This window comes from Eumetopias jubatus, unplaced genomic scaffold (genome assembly GCF_037043125.1).
Source record: "Eumetopias jubatus isolate StellerSeaLion01/CBP00866 unplaced genomic scaffold, mEumJub1_p1.0 scaffold_5, whole genome shotgun sequence".
Lineage (NCBI taxonomy): Eukaryota > Metazoa > Chordata > Mammalia > Carnivora > Otariidae > Eumetopias > Eumetopias jubatus.
In genome coordinates, this window is record NW_028274811.1 from 69,151,825 (window position 1) to 69,179,032 (window position 27,208).

The window sequence follows — 27,208 nt, forward strand, 5'->3', positions numbered from 1 at the left end:
GCATATTTTGCAATTAATCTGAAAAGCCTTCTGTGGTACATACGTATGTTATGGTAAGTAAAAGAATGATTCCTATCAGGATTCCTAGATCTCTGTAGTTGTTCTGATACTATAAAATATGACACATACTGAAGCTGCTATTTAACAAGAAAAGTTTTGTTTATAATAGCTGTTAATATTAAAATAGGATATAATAAAAAATTATTTTCAATGTGTATATTTTCAAATTTGCCTGACAGTGTCCTTTTGAGAAATCTGACAATTTGTAATTAGATTACAGACATTTGAATTTCACTTTTATGATTGAAAATATTACACGCACATAACAGACAATGCTATTAGTAGCTTTTTACTGAAGCACTCTGCAAGTTATATTTAAAGCTTTGCAATAAACAAAATTCATTGTACTCTTTGTAAGTAAAATTACACAACATATAATGTATGCTATAATTACATTAAGAATAAATAAATGAAGCATAAAAATTCTGTGCCATAACATGGACTGTTTTAGCTGTCATTTTAAATGTTAATTTATATGTTTGTATTGACTACTAATGTATTTTAAACTCGAGAACCTTTACCTTTAAATAATATACTAAAAATATCAAGTTTGGAGTATAAACATAAAACTTTATGCCTCTTTTTCTAGGTCATCTAGGAAATAAAATAAGACAAATGGGAGGCAGGGACAGTTCTTTCTGTTACTGCAAAATGCCTCCTTGCTTTCGCGTATAGTTCTATGTCATTTCTGGATATTACAAGGTGACAAATATTATAAGATGACAGCTTGGCAAATTATAAGCTTATTTTATTGATTTCTTATTTGGAAGAAAGAAAAAATTTAAAGAAAGAACCTCCTTTTTTGGCTTACTCTCAATCTTTTTTTCTCTAATAAAGCACTTCTTGAAATGCTCACTATTAATCACTTTAAACAACACAAAATGAATTGGATTAATTTATAGAACTAATCATAATAGGTTATCAGTATAGATACTAGGGTGAGGTCCTAGAATTTGTTACACGTAAGGCTAAACTCGCAAGAGATCGCATGGCAAAAGTGGAAACTTTGTGACATATCCCAGCTTTTGAAATATAGTTAGAAGCCAATCGAAAAAGCCTTTCAGCACCAAAGGTATTGAAGTGCCCAGGAAGCACCTTCTCTACCAGACCTCTGTCCACTAATTCTATCAGACGTTCACAGGTTCCAACATAGTCACTTATCCTGCTGTATGGGAGCCAGTCAATCAGTGATCCATCATACACGACATCTCCACTGAAGAGAATCTTCCGGTCTTTGTCATGTAAGCAAATACTGCCTCTGGAGTGACCAGGCATGTGCATAACAGTGAGCTGTCTGTCACCAAGGTTGATCACATCCCCTACAAATGGAAACAGAGCTTACAAACATGTTGTATACTTGACTTTAATCATTTAAAGAATAAAAGAACATTAGTTGGTTTTAAAGAGGTCTGGAAGGATGACACTTCTTTCAATTTTATTTCAAAAACACAATACTTCTTGATGAATTAAAAATAAGTTGCCTGTATTTCATTTCTATTGTTTGCTTGACCAGTGTTTGTCAAAGTGAGTTATGTGGAACACTATTTCTGTAGGTTGTTGTGATACATAAAAGAAAAGGAAGATTCTGTAGTCAAATAGTATTGGAAACCCTTTCTTCAAAGAAAATGAAGCAGCTTTTTTTCTACAGGGCTTCTGAGAGCTTTTTACTATGCTAATCTACACTGTATATATACACAAGGGAGATATGGTTGTACCATTTCTCAAACTTATTTGACCACAAAACTTTTATTTTTCAGTACATCCATGGTACGATGACACAATTCATGAATGCTGCTCTTTGAGGTATGAGTGCAAAATTGCTGTTTCACTGGATTTAAATCAGTACTAACTTAAGTAAATCATCATAATTTAAAAGTCCCATATTGTTATCTTTGGTGAAAACACTAAAGAGAAAAATTAGACATATAGTTAAAAAGTTAATAGGGGAATTAAAACAGTGTAATAATCATAATTTGTTAAACCTAAAAGACAATGAAAGCAGAAAAGAGGGATAAATAAGAAAGAGACATAGAAACAAATAACAAAATGGCAGACCTAAATTCAACTATATCAATAATTACATTAAATGTTAATGGGATAAACATTCTAATCAAAGGCAGAGATTGTCAAAATACATTTAAAAAGCAAGGTACAGGGATGCCTGGGTAGCTCAGTTGGTTAAGTGTCTGAATTCAGCTCAGGTCATGATCTCAGGATCCTGGGATCAAACCCTGTGTCAGGCTCCCTACTCAGTGGGGAGTCTGATGCTCCATCTCCTTCCCCTTTTCCTCCTGCAACTCGTGCATGCATGTTCTTTCCCTCAAATAAATAACCTCTTTAAAAATAATAATAATAATAAAAAGCAAGATATATATGCAGTCTATCAGAGAGGAACTATAAGGTCAAAGACAAAAAGAGGTTGAAAAAGTTATACCATATAGAGATTAATAAGAGAACTAGAGTAGCTATATTAATATTAGACAAAATAAGGACTACTGGTGAAGGGAAAAGAGGTACATTTCATTAGGATATACCTTAAGTCAACACACTAAAAAATTATAAATGTGTTTGTACCTAAAAAAGAGACTAAAAATTCATGAAGTAAAAAATGACAGAACTGAAATAAGAATAAACAGTTCAGGGGCGCCTGGTTGGCACAGCTGGTTAAGTGCTGGACTCTTGATATCGGCTCAGGTCATGATCTCAGGGTCGTGGGATTGAGCCCCATGACAGGCTCCATCCTCAGCATGGAGTCTGCTTAAGACTCTCTTTCCCTCTCCCTCTGCCCCTCCCCCTATGCTCATTCATGCTTTCTCTCAAACAAATATTTTTTAAAAAAGAATAAACAGTTCAACAATTATGCTTAGAGATTTAAATATTCCTCTCTGAATAATTCATAAAACAAGTAGATAGAAAATCAGTAAGAATACAGAAGATGTGAACAATACTATCAACCAGTTTGACCTAAGTGACATATATAATATGCTTTATCTTAAAACAGCATACATTCTTTTTAATTGCACTTGGAATATCCATCAGGCTATACATAAAGCAAGTCTCAGTAAATGTGAAAGGAATAAAATCATAAAAATATGTTCCTTGACTACAACATAATTAAATTAGAAATCATAAAAATAAATATGGGAAATATCCAAATATACACAAAGTAAGCATCACAGTTCTACAGAACTTATGGATCAAAGATGAAATCACAAAGGAGACTAGAAAATCTCTTGAACTGAATGAAAATAAAAATAAAATATACCAAAATCTATGGGATGCAGCTCATGCAGTGCTTAGAAAAAAATTTATTGCTTTAAATGCTTATTTATAAAGGGTTAATTGTTTAAAATCAAAGTTTCTAACCAAAGTTTTGATCTTAAGAAGTTAGGAAAAGGAGCAAATCAAATATAAGTAAGTGTTAAGGAATAAATAATAAAGGCCAGCACAGGAATAAATAAGAAACAAATATCATTAGAAAAAAATCAAAGAAACCAATAGTTAGTTCATTGAAAAGAGCAACAAAACTGATATACCAATGGCTAGACAAAGAAAAAAGTTAGAGAAAACACAAATTGCAAAAATCAGGAATGAAAGAAGGGGTATCACTACAGACCCTAAGGAAATTAAAAGGAGTATAAGGGAATATTATGAATAACTTTAAGTAAACAAATTTGACAACTTAGTTGAAAAAGACAAATTCTTAGGAAGAGACAAATTACCTAAAGTGATTGAAGAAGAAATAGAAAATCTAAATAGACCTATATCAAGCAAAGAAATTGGTTAATAATTTAAATCTCTCCACAAAGAAAAGTTCAGGCTCAAAGACGGCTTCATTGGTCAATTCTGTCAGTCACTCAAGATAGGGAAAGAACCTAGACTTTCAGAATATAGATGAGGAGGGAAAGCTTTCAAATTTAATTGTAGACAAAGACAATGTAAAAAAAGAAAACTACAAACCAATAATCCTAATGATAGTTGTCTCAAAATCATTATCAAAATATTGGCAAATTAAATACAGCAATTTATAAATAGGATAATGACCAAATGAGGTTTGTCCCAGAAATGTAAATTCAGAATATATAAAGAATACTTACAACTCAATAATAAGAAAATAAAAATTAAAATTTTTAGAAAGGAGGAGAGATTTTAATAGACCCTTTAACAAGATACTTGAATAGCAAATAAATACCTGAAAATATGCTCAACATCATTAGTTATTAGGGAGATGCAAATAAAACCACAATGAAATACCACTACACACTCATGAGAATGGCTAAAATAAAAAGAGATGGACAAAAACAAGTGTTGACAAAGATGTGGAGAAACTGGAACTCTTACCCATTGCATATAGGAGTGTAAAACGGTATAACTACCTCGGAAAACAGGCACTTTCTTAAAAAATTAACCTCCACTTACCGTAAGATCCAGGGATTCCATTCCTAGGTATCTACCAAGGATAGTCATAAGGGGCCAGACTCCTTTACAAGATAACTGTTCCAGATTTAAAGTGCCTCTGGGTATCACAAACCCCATTTATGTCATTTATGTATGGTTGGCAGGTAAGGTAAAGAAATTATAGTTAGGTTGGTGTAATAATGGAGCTGTCAGAGACGGATATTCAAAATATTTAGCAACAGATAAGTCAAAAGTGCCCACCTATCAAATAGATACCAATGGTAAGCAGTTGATAAGGCCATATGGCTAAATATCATTAGGTCTGCCATTACCCTGTGGCTTTATATGTGCCTTCCATATGCTTATAATGCTCTCATATATAATTTCATCAAAACTTCTCTTACAAGAATCAGAATTGCCTATGAAATGTATCCATATATAAAAATATCATATATATAAATATATAATCACACACACACTTACCCACAATATCCTTACAAGCCCTCACCCTGACCCACTTGTCATCAGATTCCAGCCACACTAAACTTCTCTTGGCTTCTCAAATTTTTCATCAAAGAAATATATATATATTTCAAATAAAATATTCCAAAAGGGCTTAAAATGTAAGAAAAAGTTATTTACCCCATTCTGACTCTATCTCCAATCCTGCTCCCAAGAATCAACCACTTTAAACAATTTTTCTTCTGGTAGCTGCCTCTACTAGAGATACCCATCTCTAAATAATTTTTATATTTCATTTCTTGATTTACAAATTAGATATACTGTACTGATTTCATTCATGTATTACCATTTCTTGGTTTTTAAATTTTAGATGATACTGGTCAACTTCCACGACGAAATATAAGAATTTTTAGCTCTCTTTACTCTTCATTCTTCTCCTACTGGCACTACACATGTATATATTTCTCATCCTCTCATCCTCCAAAAGATTAATGATTTAACTACATCAGTGTGGAGCTCTTTACACCTGGCATAATATCATTGTTGGAGTACCATCTTTGCCATCATCCTGATGCTTCCTTTCAACCTTTTCTTGTATCTCATGTTTCCTCTATTCCATGTCTTCTTCTTGCTTTACTTCCTTATTTTGAAGGGAGTAAACAGGATAAAATTGTATCTTAGTAAGTTTCTAAGTAACAGCATGTGGGAAATAATCTTTTTTTTTTTTTTTTTTTTTTTGACAGAGAGAGATACAGCGAAAGAGGGAACACAAGCAGGGGGAGTGGGAGAGGGAGAAGCAGGCTACCCATGGAGCAGGGAGCCCGATGCGGGGCTCAATCCCAGGACCCTGGGATCATGACCTGAGCCGAAGGCAGACGCCCAACGACTGAGCCACCCAGGCGCCCTGGGAAATAATCTTTTTGGGAACTTCACTGTTAGAGAAATGGATGTAGAATTCTAAATTGGAAATGAATTGTATTCAAATAAGACATAGTTCTTTTCTGGCTCCAAAGCCATTATGATCTGTATAGATGACTTTTTAAAAAAGATTTATTGATTTATTTGAGACGGGGGTAGGGAGGAATGGCAGAGAGAGAAAGGGAGAGAGAATCCCCAAGCAGACTCCCCGCTGAGCTCAGAGCCCTACCTAGAGCTGATCCCAGGACCCTGAGATCATGACCTGAGCTGAAACCAAGAGTCAGACGCTTGACTAACAGAGCCACGCAGGTGCCCCTGTATAGATGACTTTTTAATTTAAATTTCTGGAAGCTTGATTCTAATATTCTGAAATTTTACGATAATGTGCCTTTGGTTGGGTGGGTTTTTATTCATGCTAGGAACTCTGTGGGCTCTCTCAGTCTAAAAATTTACATCCCTTAATTATGGGGTATTTTCATGAATTATCTCTATTATGATTTCTTTTCCTCCACTTTATTCTATCTGTGCTTCTTTTATTCCAATGTTGAATTTTCCAAACTGATTCTATTGGTTCTCTCCTAGTTTTCATTTTGCCTATCTGCTCTTTCTTTTAAGTTTTTCAACTTTATCTTCCAGTTCTACTAAGAAACTTCTACCATTTTAGGGGCGCCTGTGTGGCTCAGTCAGTTAAGCGACTATTTTAGCTCAGGTCATCTTCTAAGGGTCATGGGGTCAAGCCCCATGTTGAACCCCACGTTGACCACCATATGGGGCAGGCATGTGTCTGCTTCTCTCTCTCTTTCCCTCCCCCTCTGCACCTCCCTCTGTTGCACACACGCTCTCTCTCTGAAATAAATAAATCTTAAAAAAAAAAAAATGCCGTTTTAAATTCCAAGACTCTCTTGTGTGTGTGCGCGCGCGCGTGCGCACACATGCGCATATACTGTTCTGTTGCTTATTTTTAAAGCATCCTATTGTCTCTTGGATATCTTGAATGCAATAGCTTCTGTCATCCCCTGATACTATTAATGATAATCTTCAACCCTCAAATTGCCTTATGTTATTTGTTTTAGTATTTGATCTCATGTTAGATGATTTTCTCAGATTTTTCATAATGCTTGGTTGCCCATTTAAGAATGGGGGGTGAAAAGGCTGCTTGAAGCACATGCATGGGACTAATGACCAAGGCTTCACTGTGGAGAGATCAAGCTGAAGATTGATTAGGGATCAGCATCTTAGTCTTTCCTTCAGGGCTGGATGCATTTCCCAGGTAAGATTCTTCCAATTTGCTACTTGGGTGGTAAAGACCTGGGTCTATCCTTCTTGGAAACTTGTAGGGAACATACACTCTCTCTCTCTCTCTCTCACACACACACACACACACACACACACACACTCTATTTTCCATACTGAATCCTGAGCTCAAGAGTACTTAGCATCTTTCAATCAAGAAACTCTTCTGCTTTACCCACCCCCAGAGGACACACTAACCAGATGGGCATTCCAGAGTTTCAATAACCTCTTAAACGGCTTTCAACCAATTCTACTTATTTTAGTATTCTTTCCTTTGCCCCCACTAAGGTACCAGCTACTGCTAATTCCTGAGCCTTTTAAGGTTCCTGCAGTGCAGACTGGATTGGCTCTTGATTTCCCATTGCTGCCAGAAGATAAAACTGCTGACTCAGTCATCACATTTACTCTGCAGCATCCGAAATAGTTCAATATGGATTTACAATTAAACAGACAAACCACCGTCCCTTTATAGTAGTCTTAGGTTTGGGATGGAGTCAAGTTAGATGTGTTTTTCAACCTGCTACCTTTCTGGGTTCTATTTTTTGTTTTTAACCTCCCCAAATGATTTAAGTCTACTTGTCATAACTGTGATTATTTTGGTGACTCTAGGCAAATTGTTTAAACATATATAACAGGGGACAAAATGCCTGCACTTCATATCATTTGTGAAAAACAGACAGATGTATGCCCCATCAAGAAGGTACTATATTAACCTAAGGTTTATCTATCTTTTTATAGGAGGATACTATGTCACTATTAGTAGGGGGAGTTGTTTTTCCATCTAAGATGGTACACTGGATGATGATCTCTCCTTTGTCCCTCATTTACAAGTCAGCTTTTGGGTTGGTTATCCCGTGCCCAGATTTATGCTTCCTCATGACAAGTGATCATCAGTTCACTAAATGAAATGTAATAAACTAATGACTTCAGTCTCCTTATGCTCTAACTAAAACAACAACTTCATGCTCTCTGGATATGTGCTGTTCCTGTGTGTGTAACTGTGTATGAATTTTTCATATAAATATTTTGTATCTCCTTCCAGGCATCTGGATTATGGTAACAGCAAGTTAGCAGGCCACACCATTCAGAAGAGAAAGGAAATTAATATTCCTGAGAAAAAAGGAAATTAGGTACTACTTGAGAGGTGAGGCATTCTGCTCCTACTGAAAAACACCTTTTAATTTAACACCCTATTCTCAGCTTTAAGTGTTTGGTAAATATTAAGCTGTTTTCCCCACACTTTCAAAGGTTTACAGGCACCCTGCAGTTCCAAAATGCTATAATGTTACTACCATCAACTGGGATTTAGGAAACCTGGATTCTAGTCCTAGCTCTTTTCCAAACAGGATATGTGACCTCAGGCATGATATTCAGGCCTGCTGGGACTCCTCACCTATAAAACAGTAATTCTTATCATTCTTTCACCATTGATTTCCTATTGCTGGCACAGAAGCAAAAGTAAATAAATCAGAAGTAATTTATTCATTCAGACAAATTAATACATTTTAAATACTAATGTAAACATTTTTTGGTCTCAGTGCTACAATTAATTTACTCAATACCCATCAACTGCATGGAAATCCTACCTCTAAAAAGTATCAATTTTACCAAGAAATACAAGAAATACTGTAAATGTACTTTTATTGTCAAACAATGACTCCCACCTAACCAGTCTTTTTTTTTTAATTTTTAGATTTAAAATTTTAATGAAAAGACTTTTTCAGTGAGGTGTGAGGTACAGAATCTTGCTTTCTATTTTTTTCTATTTCAAGTGATCAAGATCTCATCTGTATGATAAACTGATTATTGTGAAATATTTCATTATTTGTCATATTGGTCAGTCATAAAGTAGCCTTATTGTGCAACAGGATTTTTCTACCTCTTGGAGTAACGTTTTAATAAATAAAATTGGCAATTAAAATGGTTTCAAGATAAAAATATGAGAAGGGGGTTTCATATCCTACTCAGAATTACCATAATATATTTATGGGGTAGGATTTATGATCTGCATGCTTTGATCTGTTTTGTCTTGGTTCAAATCCTAGCTTTTGTCATTATCTTGCTTTGTGGTCAGCCACCTCACTTCAAACGTGTTGTGAAGATAAAATGAAATCAACAAAAGTATTCTAAAAAAAAGAAAAGGAAATTAATATACAAATATTGCTATTGTGGCTAATTAGCTCAATTATTTAAGTGCCTGCTGGGGTTGCGAGGGCTGGGGCCCAAGTCTATTTTATTTTATTCCATTAGTTTCTCTCTGATCCCCATCCTGTCTTTTACAGAGGCACAGGCCTAAGGCTGTCCATGCATTAGTCCATGTACTTCACCATCACCAGAAATAACCTCCTTAATTTTTTTCAGGCCTTGCTTTAAACCAGACCGTATATTGTCATAATGTAAGACATTACTCTACTTTTTATGTTCGCCATCAAGCTTTTCTCTAATGAGGCTACATCAAGAACAGAAACCTATCTGGAGATTAGGATGCAAGAGCAGACTGGAACCCCTGCTCTCTAATGGCTTTCTAAACCTACAGGTGGGAACTGCTCATACCCAGCAGTGACCACTGACATAGCGGATGAAGTCAGCCAGCCTCAAAAGCACGGAGCATGTCATGAACTCTCTGTGAGGAGTCATTCCTTAAAAGTCTTTTCGCTAGAAAAGCGTCTGGAAATCAGACAGGTGTTCGGGAAAAGAATGGGGGAATCCCTAGTCGCAAGCCTCTGTAGTGTTACTACTGTATCTTACACAGGAAACTGACTAGGGGGTGGGGCCGGCTTTATCCAGTACTTGGCGTTGCCACACGGCGCCAGAACTGGCCTTGGCTCCGACCGAGTGGGCTTCTACTCAGGGAAGGGAAAAACAGTAGTGGTGTTTCTGCGATGTGACAAAACAGGCCAGCTTATAGCCACGCACGTCTGCAACATGCATCCCTCGAACAGTTTTTCCCAATCCCCTCCCTTAATGACAGAGCGCGCGCCCGTGAGGGCCCATTACCATCCTGCAGGATGAGGGTGGGCTGTACCGCCTGCACTCGGAACTGCCTGGCCCTCCAGCCGGGGCTGGGCGCCCGCACCACCTCGCTGTCAGACAGCCAGGTCACGGTCTCAAAGTTGTCCCCGCGAGCCAGTGCCTCGGCCTCAGCATGATGCACGGCCACCCGGTCGAACTGGTAGAGGCCTCCAGAGTGGTCGAAGTGCACGTGGGTGGCCACCGCCAGCAGTGGCCGGCACGCCGCGTCCTCTTTGGCCCCGTGATCCTGCAAGAGACCGGAGGAGTACAGGTACTCTGGGAGGCTGCGCAGCCCCAGGCCCGTATCGATCACCACATCTTGCTCGGAACCGCGCACCAGCCATATGTTGGCGCGGTTGCCCGACTCATAGAAGCGTTCCTGAATCCAGAAGATGCCGTCGCCCAGGGACTTGTGGGCGTACCACTCGAGCGCGGACATGCTGGGCAGGGGTGCGGTCGAGCGGAGTGGGTGTAGGCGTGTGTGCCTCCGGCAGGCTGTCCACACACTAGGCGCTGCGGCGGTGTGGAGCGGTGAGCCCGCAGCCAGGGAGGAGGCGCAGAGCGAGGAGAGGGCGGGGGATCCGGGAGACGCGAGGGCGTGGGGGGAGAACTAGGAGGAAGGACGCGCCGAGACGCGGCCTGAAGAGTCTGGCCGCACCCTCCAGCCAGGTCCGCAAAGAGCAGAGGTTGCTCTGCCCGCACCTAGGCGCTGGAGTAGTCGCGGCTTTCAGTAGCTGCAGCACAAGGGGGCGTTAACGCAGGGGCACCGCAGCACACTGGAAACCCAGAAGGAGACACTTTCTACACCCCGGGGATCTGACTGCAGAGGCAAGAAGCAAGGCAGAGGAGGTGCCGGGTCCTCCCACCCACTTCGCGCTGCGAAGCGCACTTCCAGCCGGCGCCGAAAGAGTCAGGCCAAGCCGGATGGAGGAGTACGGCGCCTGCCAAGGGCTAAAAAGCTCTTGGCCCAGCGGGCGGGGCCTAGCTAGGGAGTGGGTGGGTCCAACTGGTTGGGATCGGAACAAGGCTCTGAGGCCGCGTGGAGGGCGGAGCGCGGTTCTCCAGAGGTGGAACGCGTATCCGAGCGCCCGCGCCTTCTGTCTGCACCCCTTCCTTGCCGGCCGGCACTTCGGCTGCACAGTTTTACCCAAGCCTCGAGACTTAGTGAGCAGGTAACAGGGAGCAATTGAGGGGCTGGGAGGAGATGGAGAGGGTAGAGAGAAGTTAAAGGGACACAGGGAGAAGGTGGGGGAAGTCAGGGGTGGGGGTTCACTAAAGCGCTTCTGGATTGAGGGGCGTTGGGAGATAGCTTTACCTTTTCTTCTCCTAAACCCTTCAAAATCTTTGAAAAACCGTCCCTTCCAGATTTTACCTAGTCTCCACTTCCTGGGACTGTTTGCAGTGAGTTAGAAGGGGATTTATGCTCCCTAACTGATGGTAGATTTTCAAATCTGGTGACTATGTGATTGGCTCAGGCACGAGTCATTGCCGCAGACTTGCTGCTTAAGGACCGACTGTATGTCTTCCTAACTCTTGGCACTTTACCCTGTATCGTGGGGGAGAGGATTTTTCTGATCTTCTGAAAAATGAAATTCTGTATTCCTTCCCCTACTCTCCATTTTTTTTTTCTTTTTTCTTTTTTTTTTGGTTAGTTTGTCCGCTCTTGGAAGAGAGCTAAGAAAGTTGATAGGCTCAACTAAGTAAAGGTGGAGGCAATCGCACCTTGTAAGAACAAGAAACGTGGATAGTGCCTGGGTGTGGCCCAGCCAGCCACATAAATTACCCCTACTATTAGCACCAGGTCCCTGTTCCCACCTAGCACCTCCCAGCTATTGAAACATCGTTAGGCTTCAAAAATTCCTTGAGAACTTGACTAACCTCCCTACTCAGCCAGGAAAAATTATAAAGATACCCATGAGATAGCATTATAAAAAATAATTATGAAAACCCTTACTGTGGCAGCTACTAATAAGCCTTCATAGAAGAGATGTACTGTCTTCCCCTCCACTCCTAAAGCTTTTGCTGAGGATGCAGCTTTTCTCAGTATTTTCCTAATCTAGTTAGAATCTATCCAGTCACTCTGTTCAGGGCTATCTTTACATGCAAGGTCTTGAGCTAGATGATGTATGAGAATAGAACTGGGTAGAAAAAAAATCGTGATCTGGGTTCTCAAGAATTTGAGGGAAGATAATATCTATGCACAAATGTTTGCAATGTAAAGCAATATGGGATATATACCACAGGAAGTAAAAACTAGGTGCTATAAGGATACAAATGGAAAGGATTGTTGAACAATGGTATATGAGAAGGACTTAAAAGACCACTGTTTGTTAGGAGAGCATGGGAAGTACAGAGCTTTCTGTAGTTTGGGTATTTTTCCTTTAGGCAGAGGGAAACTACTGTAGGGGAAATGGAGGGATATCCTTACTAGGCAGTGAGCTCAGCAATAATTCACCCAGTGTTTATTGGACTTTTGCTAGGTTCGGATTAGTGGCAGAGCATGAAAATGTGAATAAGTCTTCAAGGAGGCCTTCATTATTACAGATCCTTCTGCTTGCATCACACTTTCCCCTGGATGTCTGTCCTTTCTTAGTTGGCCTTTCCCATTTCCTGTGCTAGACTATGAGCACCGTGAGAGCAGAAGCTTTGTTTTGTTCTCTACTATACTCCCAGTACGGAGAAGTGGTCTGACACAGAGGGTGCTTGATAAATATTTGATGAATGGATAATTGAAGAGCTTACTGGAAAGACAGACAAGAACTGACAATTAGAACACGATTTTTAAAAGGGTAATAAAAGCAGTGTAGTACTTGGGAAACAGAAGGGAGAGACCTACCTCCGTGTTGGGTGGAGAAAAACTATCATTTACACAGTATCTTTAATGTTGCTGGGGCTTGCTCAGGTAGATGTGGGAGGAAGGCACTCCAGGCAGAAGGAATGCTACATGCAAGAGTTGGTGTAGTAGAGTTGAGAGTGGCTAGAGGGGGCATGCAGGGGGCAAGAGGCAGAAAGTTAGACTCAAAGCTTTGTTAGTTAAGGAGAGTGACACATCAAGGTTTATGTTCTAGAAAGAAGACTGGAGAGTGAATTGAAAGGGGGATTCTGGCCATGGGAATTTATTTGTTCTATGCAGGGGTCCAGGTGATTGATGGTAAAGGCCTGAACAAAAGCAGAGGTGAAGGGAGGTCAACATGTAAGAGAGGATACAGCTGACATTCTTCTATTGATGAGGGGATTGATGGAGATGGAGAAGAGATCAGTATGCCTATCGGGTTCTGACTGGGGCAATTTAGGTGTCATTTGTCAGGAAAGATACTGTGACCTGGCTTTCAATGTCTCCCCCCAGCTTCCATGCCTGCTTACATCTGTTTGTACATTTATTCACCTAGCTAATATGTGCAAGGGACAGTGTGAGATGTGGACAACAATACATTTGGGCCACAACGTAACTCATAAAATGTTAGTGCTACGAGGAATTTTAGAGATTAGCTCAGCCTCTGCTGCAAGGTTGTCTTTATAATTGATTAGAATGGGTTTTGCATTTCAACTCTTGGATGCTTGGACTATACCCATCAAAGTATCTCAGAACAGTTTGGAATAGGAATTTTCAGGAGTCATTCCAAAATGGAAGATGATGCTTCTGATTTTACACTTTTAAATTCAGTTTCACCATTACTAATTCACTTCTTTGTAAAGATTAAAGACATCTGTGGGATTAAAGAAGTCTTCAACTAGCCTGGAAGTATGTTTCAGGTAGCATAATGTAGATGAATGGACAATGGAAAGGTACCTGAGGCTCTAACCCAGTTGTCTTTGTTAGGAATTAACTGTGTGTCTTCAGGCAGTCAGCTAACCTCTCAGGGCTTCGCATTCCTCTTTTACAAAATGTGAAATTTAATCTGAAGCAGTGGTTCTTAATTTGGGCTACACATTGTAATCTCTAGGAAGGCTTTAAAAAGTCCTAAGGCCTATCCCATCTCCGGAAATTGTGATTTCGTTGTTCTGGGGGGAAGCCTGAGTTTTGTTTTGTTCTGTTTGTTTTTAAATTCTGATGATTCCGGTGTATATCCAGGTCTCCCAACTTTAAAGTTCTGGAAGTTTAAAAACAACAACAATGTTAATGGTAGCCTGACTGATTTGGGTAGATTTGCTCATGAAATCATATGACAGAAAGAAAGAGAGAGAGAAGGAAAGAAAGAAGGAGCTTAACATTAATTGTGGAACTGTTGCTGTGTAGAGAGCACCATGCTAGACAGTGAGGGATGTAAAATCTCTACTGTTACTACAGCCGAAGAAATAAATGGAAACATAAGTGAAACTTCTTCCCTTTGGAAAAGGCCCATTTCCTAAAAAGGGCATTGTCTCTATTTCTTCCAGAATTAAGGAGCAGCAATATGTAACACCTCAATTTTAAAAAATCCGTTTATTTTAACAGGAGGCTCTCCCTAAGAGCAAGGTGGGGTGATATGACTGTTGTGGATTTTGAGGGACTTAAACTGGATCTTCAGGTGAAAGGGGACCCAGTCAGGCAGGGGAAGGAGGGAGTAGATTACAGTGGAGAGAATGGTAAACAAGACATGATGATAGAAGGAGTCAGGAGGATAGGTGCAGCCATCTTAAAAGGGCCCTGAGCACTTGGGTAGGGAGTTTGGATTTAATTCTATAGCCAAGAGGGAAATGAGAAGAGTAGCATAATCAGAACTATGCCTAAGGGTGAATTATGTAGAAGAATAAATTAAATGGGAAGAACAAGGGATACCACAAAACTTGCAGTCAGTCCAAAGTGAGGTAGAAAGGGGCTACATGGGATTATGGTAGAGGAGATGAAAAGGAAGGGATGTTTTGAAGGAAGAATTAGCTGATTGATTTGATAGGAAGGGTGGAACAGAGTGAGTAATCAATACTGATGTCTTTCACATCAAATGTCGATGACTGGGAAAATAACATACCATGGATAGAAATAGAGACGTAATACCTGAAAGGCAAGCTAGTTGGTGTAGGGGGAAGATGATCTCAGTATTTTGTTTAAAGTGCTTTCCAGATATTCTTTTGATAGTGAGAACATGGGCTGAAACTCAAGACAAAAGTCAGTGCTGTAGATAATAGTATGGGACAGTTCACCTAACACTGAGTACGGATGTGTTTTCTGAAGACCAGGACCATAAAGAGCAGAAGGCCAAAGACTGGACCTTAAGGAAATCCATACTTAGGAAGTTTAAGAAGAGAAGTAGACAAAAAAAAAAAAAAAAAAAGTCAGTGGGGTAGAAAAGCCTGGAGGGCTTTTTGTTGTTTGTTGTTTTTATTTTGAGGTGTTTTTATTGTTGTTGTTGTTTTTGAGTAGGCTCCACACCCAGCATGGAGCCCATCACTAGGCTTGAACCCATGACCCTGAGATCAAGAACTGTGCTGAGATCAAGAGTCAGATGCTTAACCGACTGAGCCACCCAGGCGCCCCAAAACCTGGAGTTTTAATAAAGCCTGGAAAAGAGAGAGTTCCAAAAGGGAGGAGGCAACAGTGAGCTGTGTGCTTTGGAAGGCCAAGAGCATGACAAAAGGCCAGTGGATTTTACCATTGGAGACCACTGGGGCCTTTGCACTTCAGCATCTTTGTGAGTGTAGTCCCCATCACAAGTGAGGTAAAAGCCAAACCCCTTACCACAGCTCACACAGGTTTCCACAAAACCTGGCCTCCACCCGCCTCGCCTTGCTCCTCACTCCTCACCAACAACATGGCTTTCTTGTTCCTCGGACACTCCCAGCATGTGACTTCTTCCTCTGCACTTGCTCTCCTTCTCTCTGTAGCCATCTCTGCCTTGTCCCGCCTTCTTGTGGCTCATGGGCCTTCTCCAGCATGCTGCTCAGATTTATCTTCCACAGAAAGGCCTTCCTTATATGAAAAGCCACTACTATACCCCTTTGTTATTCTCTATCCCCTTACCATGATTTCTTTTTCTTCAGAACTATATTGATGATTTTCTAGGGCTGCTATCACATTTTACCACAAATTGGGCGGCTTACAACAACAGAAATTTATTCTCTCACAGTTCTGGAGGCCCGAAGTCTGAAATCAAGGTGTGGGCAGGGTTTGTTCTTTCTGGAGGCTCTAAGGAAAAATTTGCTCCCTGCCTCTCCTAGCCTTAGTGCATCCTGGCACTGTCTGGCATTCCTGGCTTGTAACTGCAGCATTCCAATCTCTGCCTTCATCTTCACATGGTGTTTTTCCTCTGTGCGTGTCTCTCTTCTCGAATTTCCCTTTTAGAAGGACACCTGTCATTGGAAGAGGGCTTACCCTGATCTGCTGTGACCTCATCTTAATGTGATTGCATCTGCAAAGACTTTATTTCCAAATAAGGAAGGTCACATTCACAGATACTGGGGGTTAGGAGTTCCAGCATATTTGGTGGTGGGGTGGGGGTGGGGGCATAATTCAACCCACAACAAGAATACATACATTATGTTACACACTTATTTGTTTATGTGTTTGTGTTCAGCTGCTGAAATACAAGCTCTTAGGACAGGGACAAGGTTTTATTCAAAGCTTTCTGGGTCCTGCTACAGTGCCTGGAATGCTCAATATTGGTTGAATGAATGACTCAGTGAAATTGGTCTATATGAAGTAGAGGAAGATTTGGATAATGAGAAAATAGGGAATGTTGGTTTAAAAAAAGCCTGTCACGGGTGCCTGGGTGGCTCAGTTGCTAAGCGGCTGCCTTCGGTTTAGGTCATGATCTCAGGGTCCTGGCATCGAGCCCCTCATTGGGCTCTCTGCTCCATGGGAAGCCTGCTTCTCCCATTCCCCCTGCTTGTGTTCCCTCTCTCGCTGTCTCTCTCTCTCTCTCTCTCTCTCTGTCAAATAAATAAATAAAATCTTAAAAAAAAAAAAAAGCCTGTCATTCAAGAAGTTTGGGAGGGTGAAAAAAGACCAAGGCAGTGGTTGACTCAAAGAATTCCAAAGACTGAGGCTTAGGCCTCACTTGTGAGCCATTTTCCCTATGAGACAGTTACTGGAGTCCAAGAAATACTTCTCAGCTCTGCAAGAGAAGAAAATGAATTTGTCAATTTCTCTAGGTATGGGACAACTGACTCATAATAGCCAAACTAAAAAGAGATGAATCTATAGACCGGAATGCCATATAATCATTAAGGGTGGCTCAAGAGCTAGGATTGATTTTTCTGCCAAGGGCAGTATATTCACTAATCATATCAATTTATACACCCAGAGGTGCTTGGTAAATACAGAAGTTTAGAGGCAGCAGAGTTTGATATTTCTCAAGGGATATTCCATCAAGCAATGGTAGCTGATATACTCTCTAGGGTGAGTTTTCCCAACTGTTTCTTAGAGCCCACCTCCAAAGATTCTGGTGTCGGTTTGAATACTTGAGGATCACTTGAGATTTGGTATATTTAACTAGTTTTCCAGGTAATTCTCATGATCAGGCATTTTGGGAAATGTTACCCGGAATTGTTCTTAATTTTATTTAGTAGCAAATCCCAGATTAGAACTAAGCCCAGTGGTCTCAACCATGCCTACTGGGCTCCCACAATTCATTTCTTAGAGTGAAGGTGTGTCTTTCTGCTCAGCAGTTTTCATACTTGGGAAACTTGCTTTGTGTGCAAGCATATGCTTGAGTGACTCGGCAAATGAAACACAGCCATTTGGATATTCTCTCTCTCTTTTATGGTGGACAGATGAAATGAGCTTGATTATTAAAATAAGTACCTTTCCTATATAACTTGTGCTTCATTGTAACTAAATAGTGAATGAGGGGAATTGATTCCTCATAGAATTCCAATTAGTAGATAGAATTACAGTCCATAATGGAATAATGAATCTAGACTACAATCATCAATGGCTGCTAAAATCATTAGGTAGAAACTGATGGGGAAGTTTATACTAGATGAAACGGACGGATAGCACCTGACCCACTGACCAGAGAACATCACCGAGAGAGAGAGACTTCATGTGCATCCTCATGTGATGCAGTAGGAAGAACAGAGCATCTCTTTTAAGTGTTTTTGCAAAAAGTTTAACTCAAATTTGAATACACCTCTATTTAGAAAATACACGGACTAGAGGAATGTATTAAACCACATTCTCATGGATTCAGTTCCTCAGATTCAGAAATGGGAGAATGTACAGCCTTGCTACTTTCAAACTGTGGACTGCACACCAGCTGCATTGATATCCCCAGAGAGCTTGTTAGAAATGCAGATTCTCGGCCAAATGAAAGACTGCATTTTAACAAGATTCCTAGTAATTCTCATGTGCCTTAAATTTGGAGAAGCGTTGTCCAGGAAATGACCTCCTGTTTTCAAACAAATAATGGTAAGGAAAGAAAGAAAGGGGAACTGTTGAGTGGTATGGGAGGATATATTACTGCTTTGTTGGGCTTGCAGGATTGAAGGATACACCGTATTATCAGTGGGAAAAGAGAATTAGAGGATGTGTGTCATAATCATCACGACAGTCAAATGCAGACTTGTAATGAAAGAGCCTTGGTGTAGGGATCCCTGTTAATATTCTGCCAGCTCAGTTCTCACACTGTAGTATAATCATGTTTCGGACAATTCAGAGATTCAGTGCAGAACTTGAGTAGGTGACATCACTGTTGTCCCCAAAGTTGAAAAAAGGACAGGTTTATCATACCTTTAACTATTTCAGATGTTTTTCTCTGAACTTTAGCAGTTTTGTTTTTGCTTGGACACACTTCAGAGTCTTACTGAGCCCGTTCCCATTTCTAAAAGGACATTGAATTAGATATCAAGGATTCTTTCCAACACTCAAATTCTAGGATAAATAAATCATTTAAAAGTCTCAAGTGTATATGACTAATGAAAGTGTACGTGACTAACGATAGTCTTCAAGTTGAATGAAAAAGCAAGGCAGCCTGTCTTCCTCAGCCAGACCTTTCCCTGTCCACACTTTTCACAAACGTCCGAGATCTTGAGGCCAGATCACAGCGGGGTGGAGAGAAGAGCGTCAGCTGGCTGTGCAGTGGTCCGGGTGGCATCTTCGAGGAGACCCAGGGTCGGCTGTTCGTCCAGGGCCGAGATGAGATGGGTTGAGGCCATCCTCTTGTCACCCCCCAGGCATGACTAGGTGTGAGGGGTCCGTGTAGTTATCATGTAGTTCCTTCTTTACAAGTCGGACTTTCCAGAAGTATTTTAAATCGGCCATGCCGCTTCACGGGCAGAGTATTACATTTTGCTTGAAAATTATGTTGGTTTCCTTTTTTACATGATGTCTTTCAGAATTTGCCCACTTTTCTGGCAGAACCAATCCGATGGCTGGGAGTCAGGGACGTGGACGTGCAGCCTACACCTTTAACATTGAGGCAGTCGGGTTTGGCAGAGGCGAAAAGTTACCTGATGTAGTACTGAAACCCCCGCCACTGTTCCCTGTAAGTACACTGAAAGCAGGTTTCTCATGGTTGGTTTTTTTCATGTTTCAAAGAAAATTAAAGTTCTATATAGGACTGAATAGAGGGTGTCATTATAAAATCTTAAATGTAGGGAAGCGCCGCTGTGTGCTTCCCTGAACCTCTTTCTGATTTTTAACACTGCTTTCCTAAAACACGGAAGAAACTGTAGTCACCTGGCCTTGAATATACTCAGTACTATGTGAACTAAGAAAGAATTTTTTTTTCAATTCCTGCATCTTCTGTTGTGTTTTTGTTGTAGTCCAACATCAAAATAATATTTTTGGCAAGTCAGGTCAGATTTTACAGTGGTCCCCAATGGTCCTCACTCTACCAGACTTTCACTTAATGATCGTCCTCTCATCTTGTATCTGTAGGATTTGATTTTGCTCCCTAGTATACCATTTGGTCTTTTCGTCCCTACTCAACTTTTTTTTTTCCTTATTTCTCTATTTTTTAAAAGTCGATTTGAATTTTGTTGCTGTTTCTCAACATCTAAGTGTTCCTACTCCATTTAGTGTTGCTTTTAAATTTAAGGAGTATGCTGTAAACTCAACTGGCATAATATTTAATGCTTTCACTTTACATTTAGTTTAAAATCTAAGCTTACATTTCCAGGCGTGTATGTGCTACAGGATAAAAAAAATGAAAAAATTGTAAATGACCACATACCCCTCCGTCCAGGAATCTTTCCCCTATTTCAAAAGGGAAAAGTCCCTTGTCAAAAGATTTATGTAAGTAGAGGACCCTGAACAAATGTGTTTAGGGATCTAGGTGTCTTCCACAGGGAGTCTCTACTTTTTGCTCTTGGTATTTTGCCTTTTTGATATTTAGTAAATAGCCTGAAACAACAATAAACATCTCATGTATAGGCATAATGTCACTTTATACATTGATTTCTTTTAAAACAAGCTCTTCTCCATGTGTGAGGATACTTCTAAACACTGGGAATATTAGGACATGTTGTTTTATACTAGGAATAAAATTGAAATTCCTTACTGCTGGCAAACTGGCTCTGTTTGATACGGCCTTGCTGATGTCTGTCTAACGTTTTCTGTCACTGACCTTCTCTCTCCTTAGCCATCATGGCCTTGTTCTCGCGGACGTTTTCCTGTGTTGGTTTCCCTGGCTGGAGCCATCTGTTTTCAAGTCTTCCCATGATGGCTTCCTAGTTTTATCCAGAGCTCTGCTCAAATGTGACTTCCTGAGAGGTCACGTGCACTCACCCTTATCTAGACCAATACCTCCAGCCTGCATATACTCTGTCTGTCACTCTTTCCTCTACCCAGCTTCGTTTTCATGCCACTTACCACTACCTGAAATTGTGTATTTCCTCATTGTTTACTTACATCTTGTGTTTTTCTCCCCTAAAATGTAAGTTCCGTAAGGGCAGGAAGTTTGATTAGTTCATCATGGTGTCTCTTGTTGTCTAACCATGTCTGGCTTATAGTAAGCACTTAATAAATAGTTGTAGAATGAATGAACAAATTCAGAATGAAATTTTGAAAATGTACCCTATACTTTGCTCTGACACGAGAAATGTCTTTTTTTTAAGAAATGTCTCTACTACATACCCTGAGGTCCCACTTTTTAATAAATGATATATATTTTATGAATATACATACATATGTGTGCATGTGTGTAGTTTGTTAAAATTGAAGACGTCAAGAGGCACCTGAGTGGCTCAGTTGGCTGGGCATTCAACTCTTGATTTCGGCTCAGGCCATGATCTCAGGCTCTTGGGATCAAGCGCTGGGTCAGGCTTGGCGCTGAGTGTAGAGCCTGCTTGGGATTCTCTCTCCTTTTCCCTCTGTGCCCGTCCCCCACCCCCACACATGCACATGCACATGCATGCTCGCTCTCTGTCTTAAAAAAAAAAAAAAAAAAAAAATTGAAGATGCAGATTCAAACTCCTGCTTTGTCATTTACATGTCGTGTGAGCTTATAGATTGTTCACTTGTCAATTTATTTACTGTCAAAGGGAAAATATTGATGATACTTTAAATGGGATCATGGATGTTGAATATTGAGGATATCTGGGTCAGAGTAACCACTTGCTAAATAATAGCTGCTACTTCTATTCGTTTGTTTTTTTTTTTTTAAGCTACTGCTCCCACTAATACCACCACTACTAACTGAGGTTAATAAGAAACCAAAGCAGTTGCTCTCATTTGGGTGCCATGACTTCTAAATTATGTAATCACGGTCAACAGACTATGTAACAAAATAATTGTGGGTGTGGTCAGTAGGAAAATTAAGCATCTTTCTTTCCTACCTCTAAAATAAGAGCAAAGTAGGAAATGGGCTAAAAGGTTTAATAGATTACAAAAGCTCAACATCTTTTCAGTTGATTGTAAAACAGTATCTGTAAAATGTAGTTTTTCAATAAAACTGACATTTTCTAGATTATAGACAAAAGGGATATTTAGAAACTTATTAAAAAAATTGTCTCTTAAAAAGGATACAGATTATAAACCAGTGCCACTGAAAGCAGGAGAGGGTGAAGATTATATGCTGGCCTTGAAACAGGAGTTGAGAGAAACTATGAAAAGAATGCCTTATTACATAGAAACACCTGAAGAAAAACAAGGTGGGTAATGGAATCTTTGATTATGTGGCTGAATGTATACAGATGAAACAGTGTTTCTACATAAGATACATAGTTATTTAATGTACTTAATGATTGATTGATTTAGTTCAATCAGAAATTATCCACTACCTTGAAAAAGCATACTTAATATGATTTAACAGAAAATTGTATTTTAAACTTTTTGATATTTTATTTCTAAAATTATCTTTCAAGAGAAGTTTTATGTGTTTGGTGAAAATTATGAAAAACAGAAAAATATTAAAAAGTAAAAGTCAGCTATAATGCTTATGTCTAGAGATCTGTTAATATTTTGTTGCATATTCTGGATTTTTTTCTTTTATGTGTGTATTCTTTTTATAAAATTGGATTCATAGTCTTCGTATCTTCCTTTTTTACCCAAGAGCATGTTATGAGCCTTTTCACATATCCTTAGTATTCTTGGAAAATATGATTTTTTAATGACTATGTGGTATTTCATTGTGTGTATATAACATTATTTATTGTGAGTAGTTGCCTGCTGTTAGATTTAAAGTGTTTTTTTGCTCATATATGTATATAATGCAATGATTACTATCCTTATACATAAATCCTTATGTAAGTCTCTGATTATTTAATATTTTGGTTAAAACTTTTAAAAGCCTTAACTATATTTTGGCTTATTATTTGTATATCAGACATAATAGGAAGCATAAAGCATGTACTCATTGATTATGCCAAGGACAGAGAGGAGAAATTACAGTTGGAGAAGCTTGACAGTCTCAGGGAGTGGGAAGTGGTTTTAGAGGAAGAGAACCCATTCCTGAGTAGTTATTTAGCACAGTAGATCTATATTGATTTTCAGTTTCTGCCCTTGAATGTTGAAATTAGAGAGATCGATATCATCCTTGAGTTCCCAAAACAACATCATTAAAGCATGAGAAATTCATATAGTATCATCTCATTCCATTAGTATTAAAAATGCATTCCATTTTCACTCTCTGTAAAAGACTTAGAACTGGCTAAGAGTCAAAAAGAAAGTCTTATAGGGGTGGCTGGGTGGCTCAGTCATTAAGCGTCTGCCTTCAGCTCAGGTCATGATCTCAGGGTCCTAGGATCAAGCCCTGCATCTCGGGCTCCCTGCTCAGCGGGAAGCCTGCTTCTCCCTCTCCCACTCCCCCTGCTTGTGTTCCTTCTCTCACTTTGTCTTTCTCTGCGAAATAAATAAATAAAATCTTTAAAAAATAAAAAAAATAAATGTTTAAAAAAAAGTCTTATATAGTAATATATGTGCTTATAATTATAAGAAGCATTTTAGACAAGTTCATTGAATTTTTCAAACATAGCTGCTTGAAGTTGATGTAATGGTTTCATAAGACATTTTTATCTCAAAAATACTGAATTTTTTTTACTTTCATGATTATGTTGCATGCTTTTATCTATTTGATTAAAAATGAAATTAAAGCTCTCATTTTAAAGATTTAAAAAAGAGATTAAATGAACTAATAAACATTCATTCTTAGAAAAAATAATAATTTAGGGTATACTTTAATCTTTTTAAAATTAGTGTTTTCTCTAGACCATGAAACAGATTTACTTAACTAAATGTGGTCGTTATTAAAGTACATGTCTAATTTACAAGTATATCATTTTATTAAAGCATATCTGTGAATCTTTTAAATAGGGACATTAGGAACATAATTTTGTTGCTGGTTTCTGGGAGTGGTTGGCTTGTACCTGGATTAAGAGGTTCTTTATCTTTGATAATTGCACAAAGTATTTAAAAATACAAGGAATCTTTGTTTCTTTTTCTTTCTGGAGAAAATGCTTATATAAAATTTTCCAAATTGATACAAGTACATTCTCCTTCAAAATCTTCATGTTTACTTTCTTTTCTGATGTAATGTGTTTTTAGAAAACTATGGTTGAAAATGCAGTTTTTTAAAAAGAAAATACACATACATACTCATGTATATAGGTTAATATAGTATTTACTATATATATATATATGCTTATATATGTGTGTGTGTGTATTCTTATATATAAAGTGTTTATGTACTATGCACACCATGAATGAGAAAGAATTGGCCAGGCTGAACAGAAGTATGCAACTGTCAGAGGGAGCTGTATTCTGGGTAATGTTATATCACTGTACCTTCAGCAGACTTCTCCTATCCCTCACCACCTATATGCTTTAGAAAAGAGAGACTTAGGGACTCATGTAAATAAATAAGGGTACGAGGTGTCAAGGCTTCCTGATAATTAAGTGGCTAGTGTCTCAGGGTATTGAGATCACAAAGAACTGAGGGCATAGAATGAGAATATTTCTTGTTGTGATATCTTCACAATTTGTTTATAATGTTCTTGGATAGAATTATAGAAATGATTGGTATTTCTTTATATAAAATTTGTTATCTCTGTAATAAAAGAAAAACACCAATGAATATTATTACTTTAATGGATTATAGCTGCAAGGGTCTCTCCATAGAGAGCATTGGATTGTCTGATCCAATGGTTCCCAGCTCAGTTTCCTGAACCACTAGGGTCCAATGAGGTAGAAACAGGTGTGATAGTTGTGATGGTTCTGTAAGCCATTTTTAGAATTTCAAAAGCTTAATAGGAATTATACATTTACCTGCAGTATGGCCACAAGATCTGTTATTGAATAAATGGAATTTGGTTTTTATTAACTGTCAATGTACCATCAGGGTCCATGAGACCCGATTTTGATTTTTGAGATTCTTTTTGAGCAGTGATTGATATTCATAACTTTTCTTTTTTAACAGAGATCTTCCAAAGAACAAAGAGAATTTATTTTAAAAATAGAAAGGGGGCACCTGGGTGGCTCATTCAGTTAAGCATCTGACTCTTGATTTAGGCTCATGATCTCAGGGTCGTGAGATCCAGCCCCACATGGGCTCTGCACTCAACCTGGAGTCTGCTTGAGATTCTCTCTCTCCCTTTCTTTCTACCCCTCCCCCTGTTCAATAAATAAATAAAATCCTTTAAAGAATTTCTTTTTTAAATGAAAAAATAAAGAAAGAAAACTCATTTTATCTTAGCATTACCATATCGGCCTGTTGTATCCTTTTATAAATCTAAAACATTCTGGAATCTTAGTGATCTTATTTTTCCTTCATCTTTAAACATCTTGCTATTTCATCAGCATAGATACTATTTTATCATTACTTGTGAATTATCCCCCCCATTCTGGAAAATAAAAGACTGAAATAATTAAAAAAAAAAAAAAGGAAGAATGATGAAGTTGCCTTGAAGGATGGTGCAGTATTGAAATAAATCACTATTACATTATCCTTTAGTGTTTCTTTTGTGTTGCCCAAAGTATTACCTTAATTTTTAGAAAGCTATAAAAGAAGTCTAGAGAGACTCTTGTCCTTATAGTTGTTTTGTTTTGGTTTTGGTTTTGTTTTCATAGAGTACAATTGAGAATCCAGAATTGTTCATTTTCAGCCCATAATGGCAAAGAGAAGAAAACTGACAGAGGAAAGTGTTACACTAGACAGATCAGAAGATGAATGCAGATGCAGCAGCTCTTTGGGCACTAACAATGATTGTGAAATTGATTGTATAAGTGAAATCTCTGAGTCTTCAGATGAGAGTATTCTAGATGAATTTTCTCAAACTCAAGAGTCAATGGGTAAACAATATATCTCTAAGAATAAAAAGGAAATACAGTACTCTCATACAATTAGTCCTTGAAAAGCACCTCGTCTCATAATATTTTGTGATAAGAACTGGGAACATCCTGTTTGTTGAAATGACATGTGACCATATATTTTTTTAATGGTGTTTATGTACCAAAAGTTATTTGATGTAGTTTGTAACTGGACAAATGCTAAAGGCAAGAACAAAGATGATCAAAAGGAAATTGGTTATGTAGAAACGAAACACTTTGTTGGATTGATCATGTTAATTGGTAATTATAAATTTAATAATGAAAATGTTTTACAATTGTAGACCAAAGAAGATGGCTGGGCCATCCTCACTTCAACACAAATGTGAGCCATCAAAGTTTTTTTTTTTTTTTTAAAGATTTTATTTATTTATTTGTCTGAGAGAGAGAGCATGCGTGTACAAGCAGGGGGAGTGGCAGAGGGAGAGGGAGAAGCAGGCTCTTCGTTGAGCAGGGAGCCCGATGCTGGGCCCAGGACTCTGGGATCATGGACCTGAGCCAAAAGCGGATGCTTAACTGACTGAGCCAGCGAGGCGTCACATCAGAGCTTTTTAAAGTATTACATTTTGACAATGCGAGTATAAGACGAAGAATTGGAAATAATGATAAACTGGAACCTATGAGCAATGTATTTCTTTTTTTTTTTTTTAATTTTTTTATTGTTATGTTAATCACCATATATTACATCATTAGTTTTTGGTGCAGTGTTCCATGATTCATTGTTTGTTCATAACACCCAGTGCTCCATGCAGAACGTGCCCTCCTCAACACCCATCACCAGGCTAACCCATCCCCCCACCCATGAGCAATGTATTTCTAATCTAGAGTCATTTTGATGGTGCAAGTGTGAGAAGAACCAGAAGTAACAAGTTAGAATTTATTAATAAAGGTATATTTGAAATCTGGAATCAGGATATATGAAATGTATATATTCAGAGTTTGTGCATGACAACTGTACATGCATTCCTAGAATGCACAGTTGATGCACAGTTAACTGCATTCAAAAGGCATTGCCCATTTTGGGTAAACAGACATTCAAAACCAGGAAATAATGGAACATAAATTTGAGTTTAATATACTTAAGTTCTTATTATAATTTCTAATAACTTTCTTTTTAAATAATAGCTTTATTGAGATAAAATTCACATATATAAAATATACTTCTTTTTTTTTTTTTTTTTTGAGAGAGAGAGCATGAGAGGGGGGAGAGTCAGAGGAGCCTGATGCGGGACTCAATCCCGGGACTCCAGGATCATGACCTGAGCCGAAGGCAGTCACTTAACCAACTGAGCCACCCAGGTGCCCCTAAAATATACTTCTTAAAGTATACAATTCAGTGGCTTTTGATGTAGTTACAGAGTGTGCAACGAACACTACTCTCTGATG

General features: G+C 38.7%; 2 protein-coding genes across 4 annotated transcripts in view; one reads left to right on the top strand and one right to left on the bottom strand.

The window, feature by feature from the left end:
• Positions 1–495: 495 nt before the first annotated feature.
• Positions 496–11,033, bottom strand: MBLAC2 (metallo-beta-lactamase domain containing 2). The gene is made up of 2 exons (XM_028091935.2): positions 10,129–11,033; positions 496–1,379 (listed from the first exon to the last, which is right to left on the bottom strand). Exons 1-2 carry the CDS (start codon positions 10,580–10,582, stop codon positions 994–996), a joined length of 840 nt encoding a protein of 279 aa, XP_027947736.1. The 5' UTR covers positions 10,583–11,033; the 3' UTR covers positions 496–993.
• A 150-nt stretch (positions 11,034–11,183) lies between these two features.
• POLR3G (RNA polymerase III subunit G) overlaps positions 11,184–27,208 on the top strand; it is a 42,333-nt gene continuing 26,308 nt past the window's right edge. For 2 of the 3 annotated variants that reach the window (XM_028091939.1, XM_028091941.1), the window contains exons 1-3: positions 11,184–11,315; positions 19,396–19,544; positions 22,023–22,152. In XM_028091939.1, coding sequence (XP_027947740.1) covers positions 19,428–19,544; positions 22,023–22,152 — 247 coding nt within the window. In that variant the 5' untranslated portion in view covers positions 11,184–11,315; positions 19,396–19,427. The remainder of the gene's footprint in view (positions 11,316–19,395; positions 19,545–22,022; positions 22,153–27,208) is intronic. The other variant, XM_028091940.1, reaches the window with a different exon arrangement.

Bases quoted from the DNA above. Each gene is read 5' to 3' on its own strand.
- MBLAC2 (XM_028091935.2), bottom strand. From the start codon at position 10,582: ATGTCCGCGCTCGAGTGGTACGCCCACAAGTCCCTGGGCGACGGCATC. The intron at 1,380-10,128 runs GTAATGGGCCCT...TTCCATTTGTAG, and splicing joins CACCCTCATCCTGCAGGATG to GGGATGTGATCAACCTTGGT.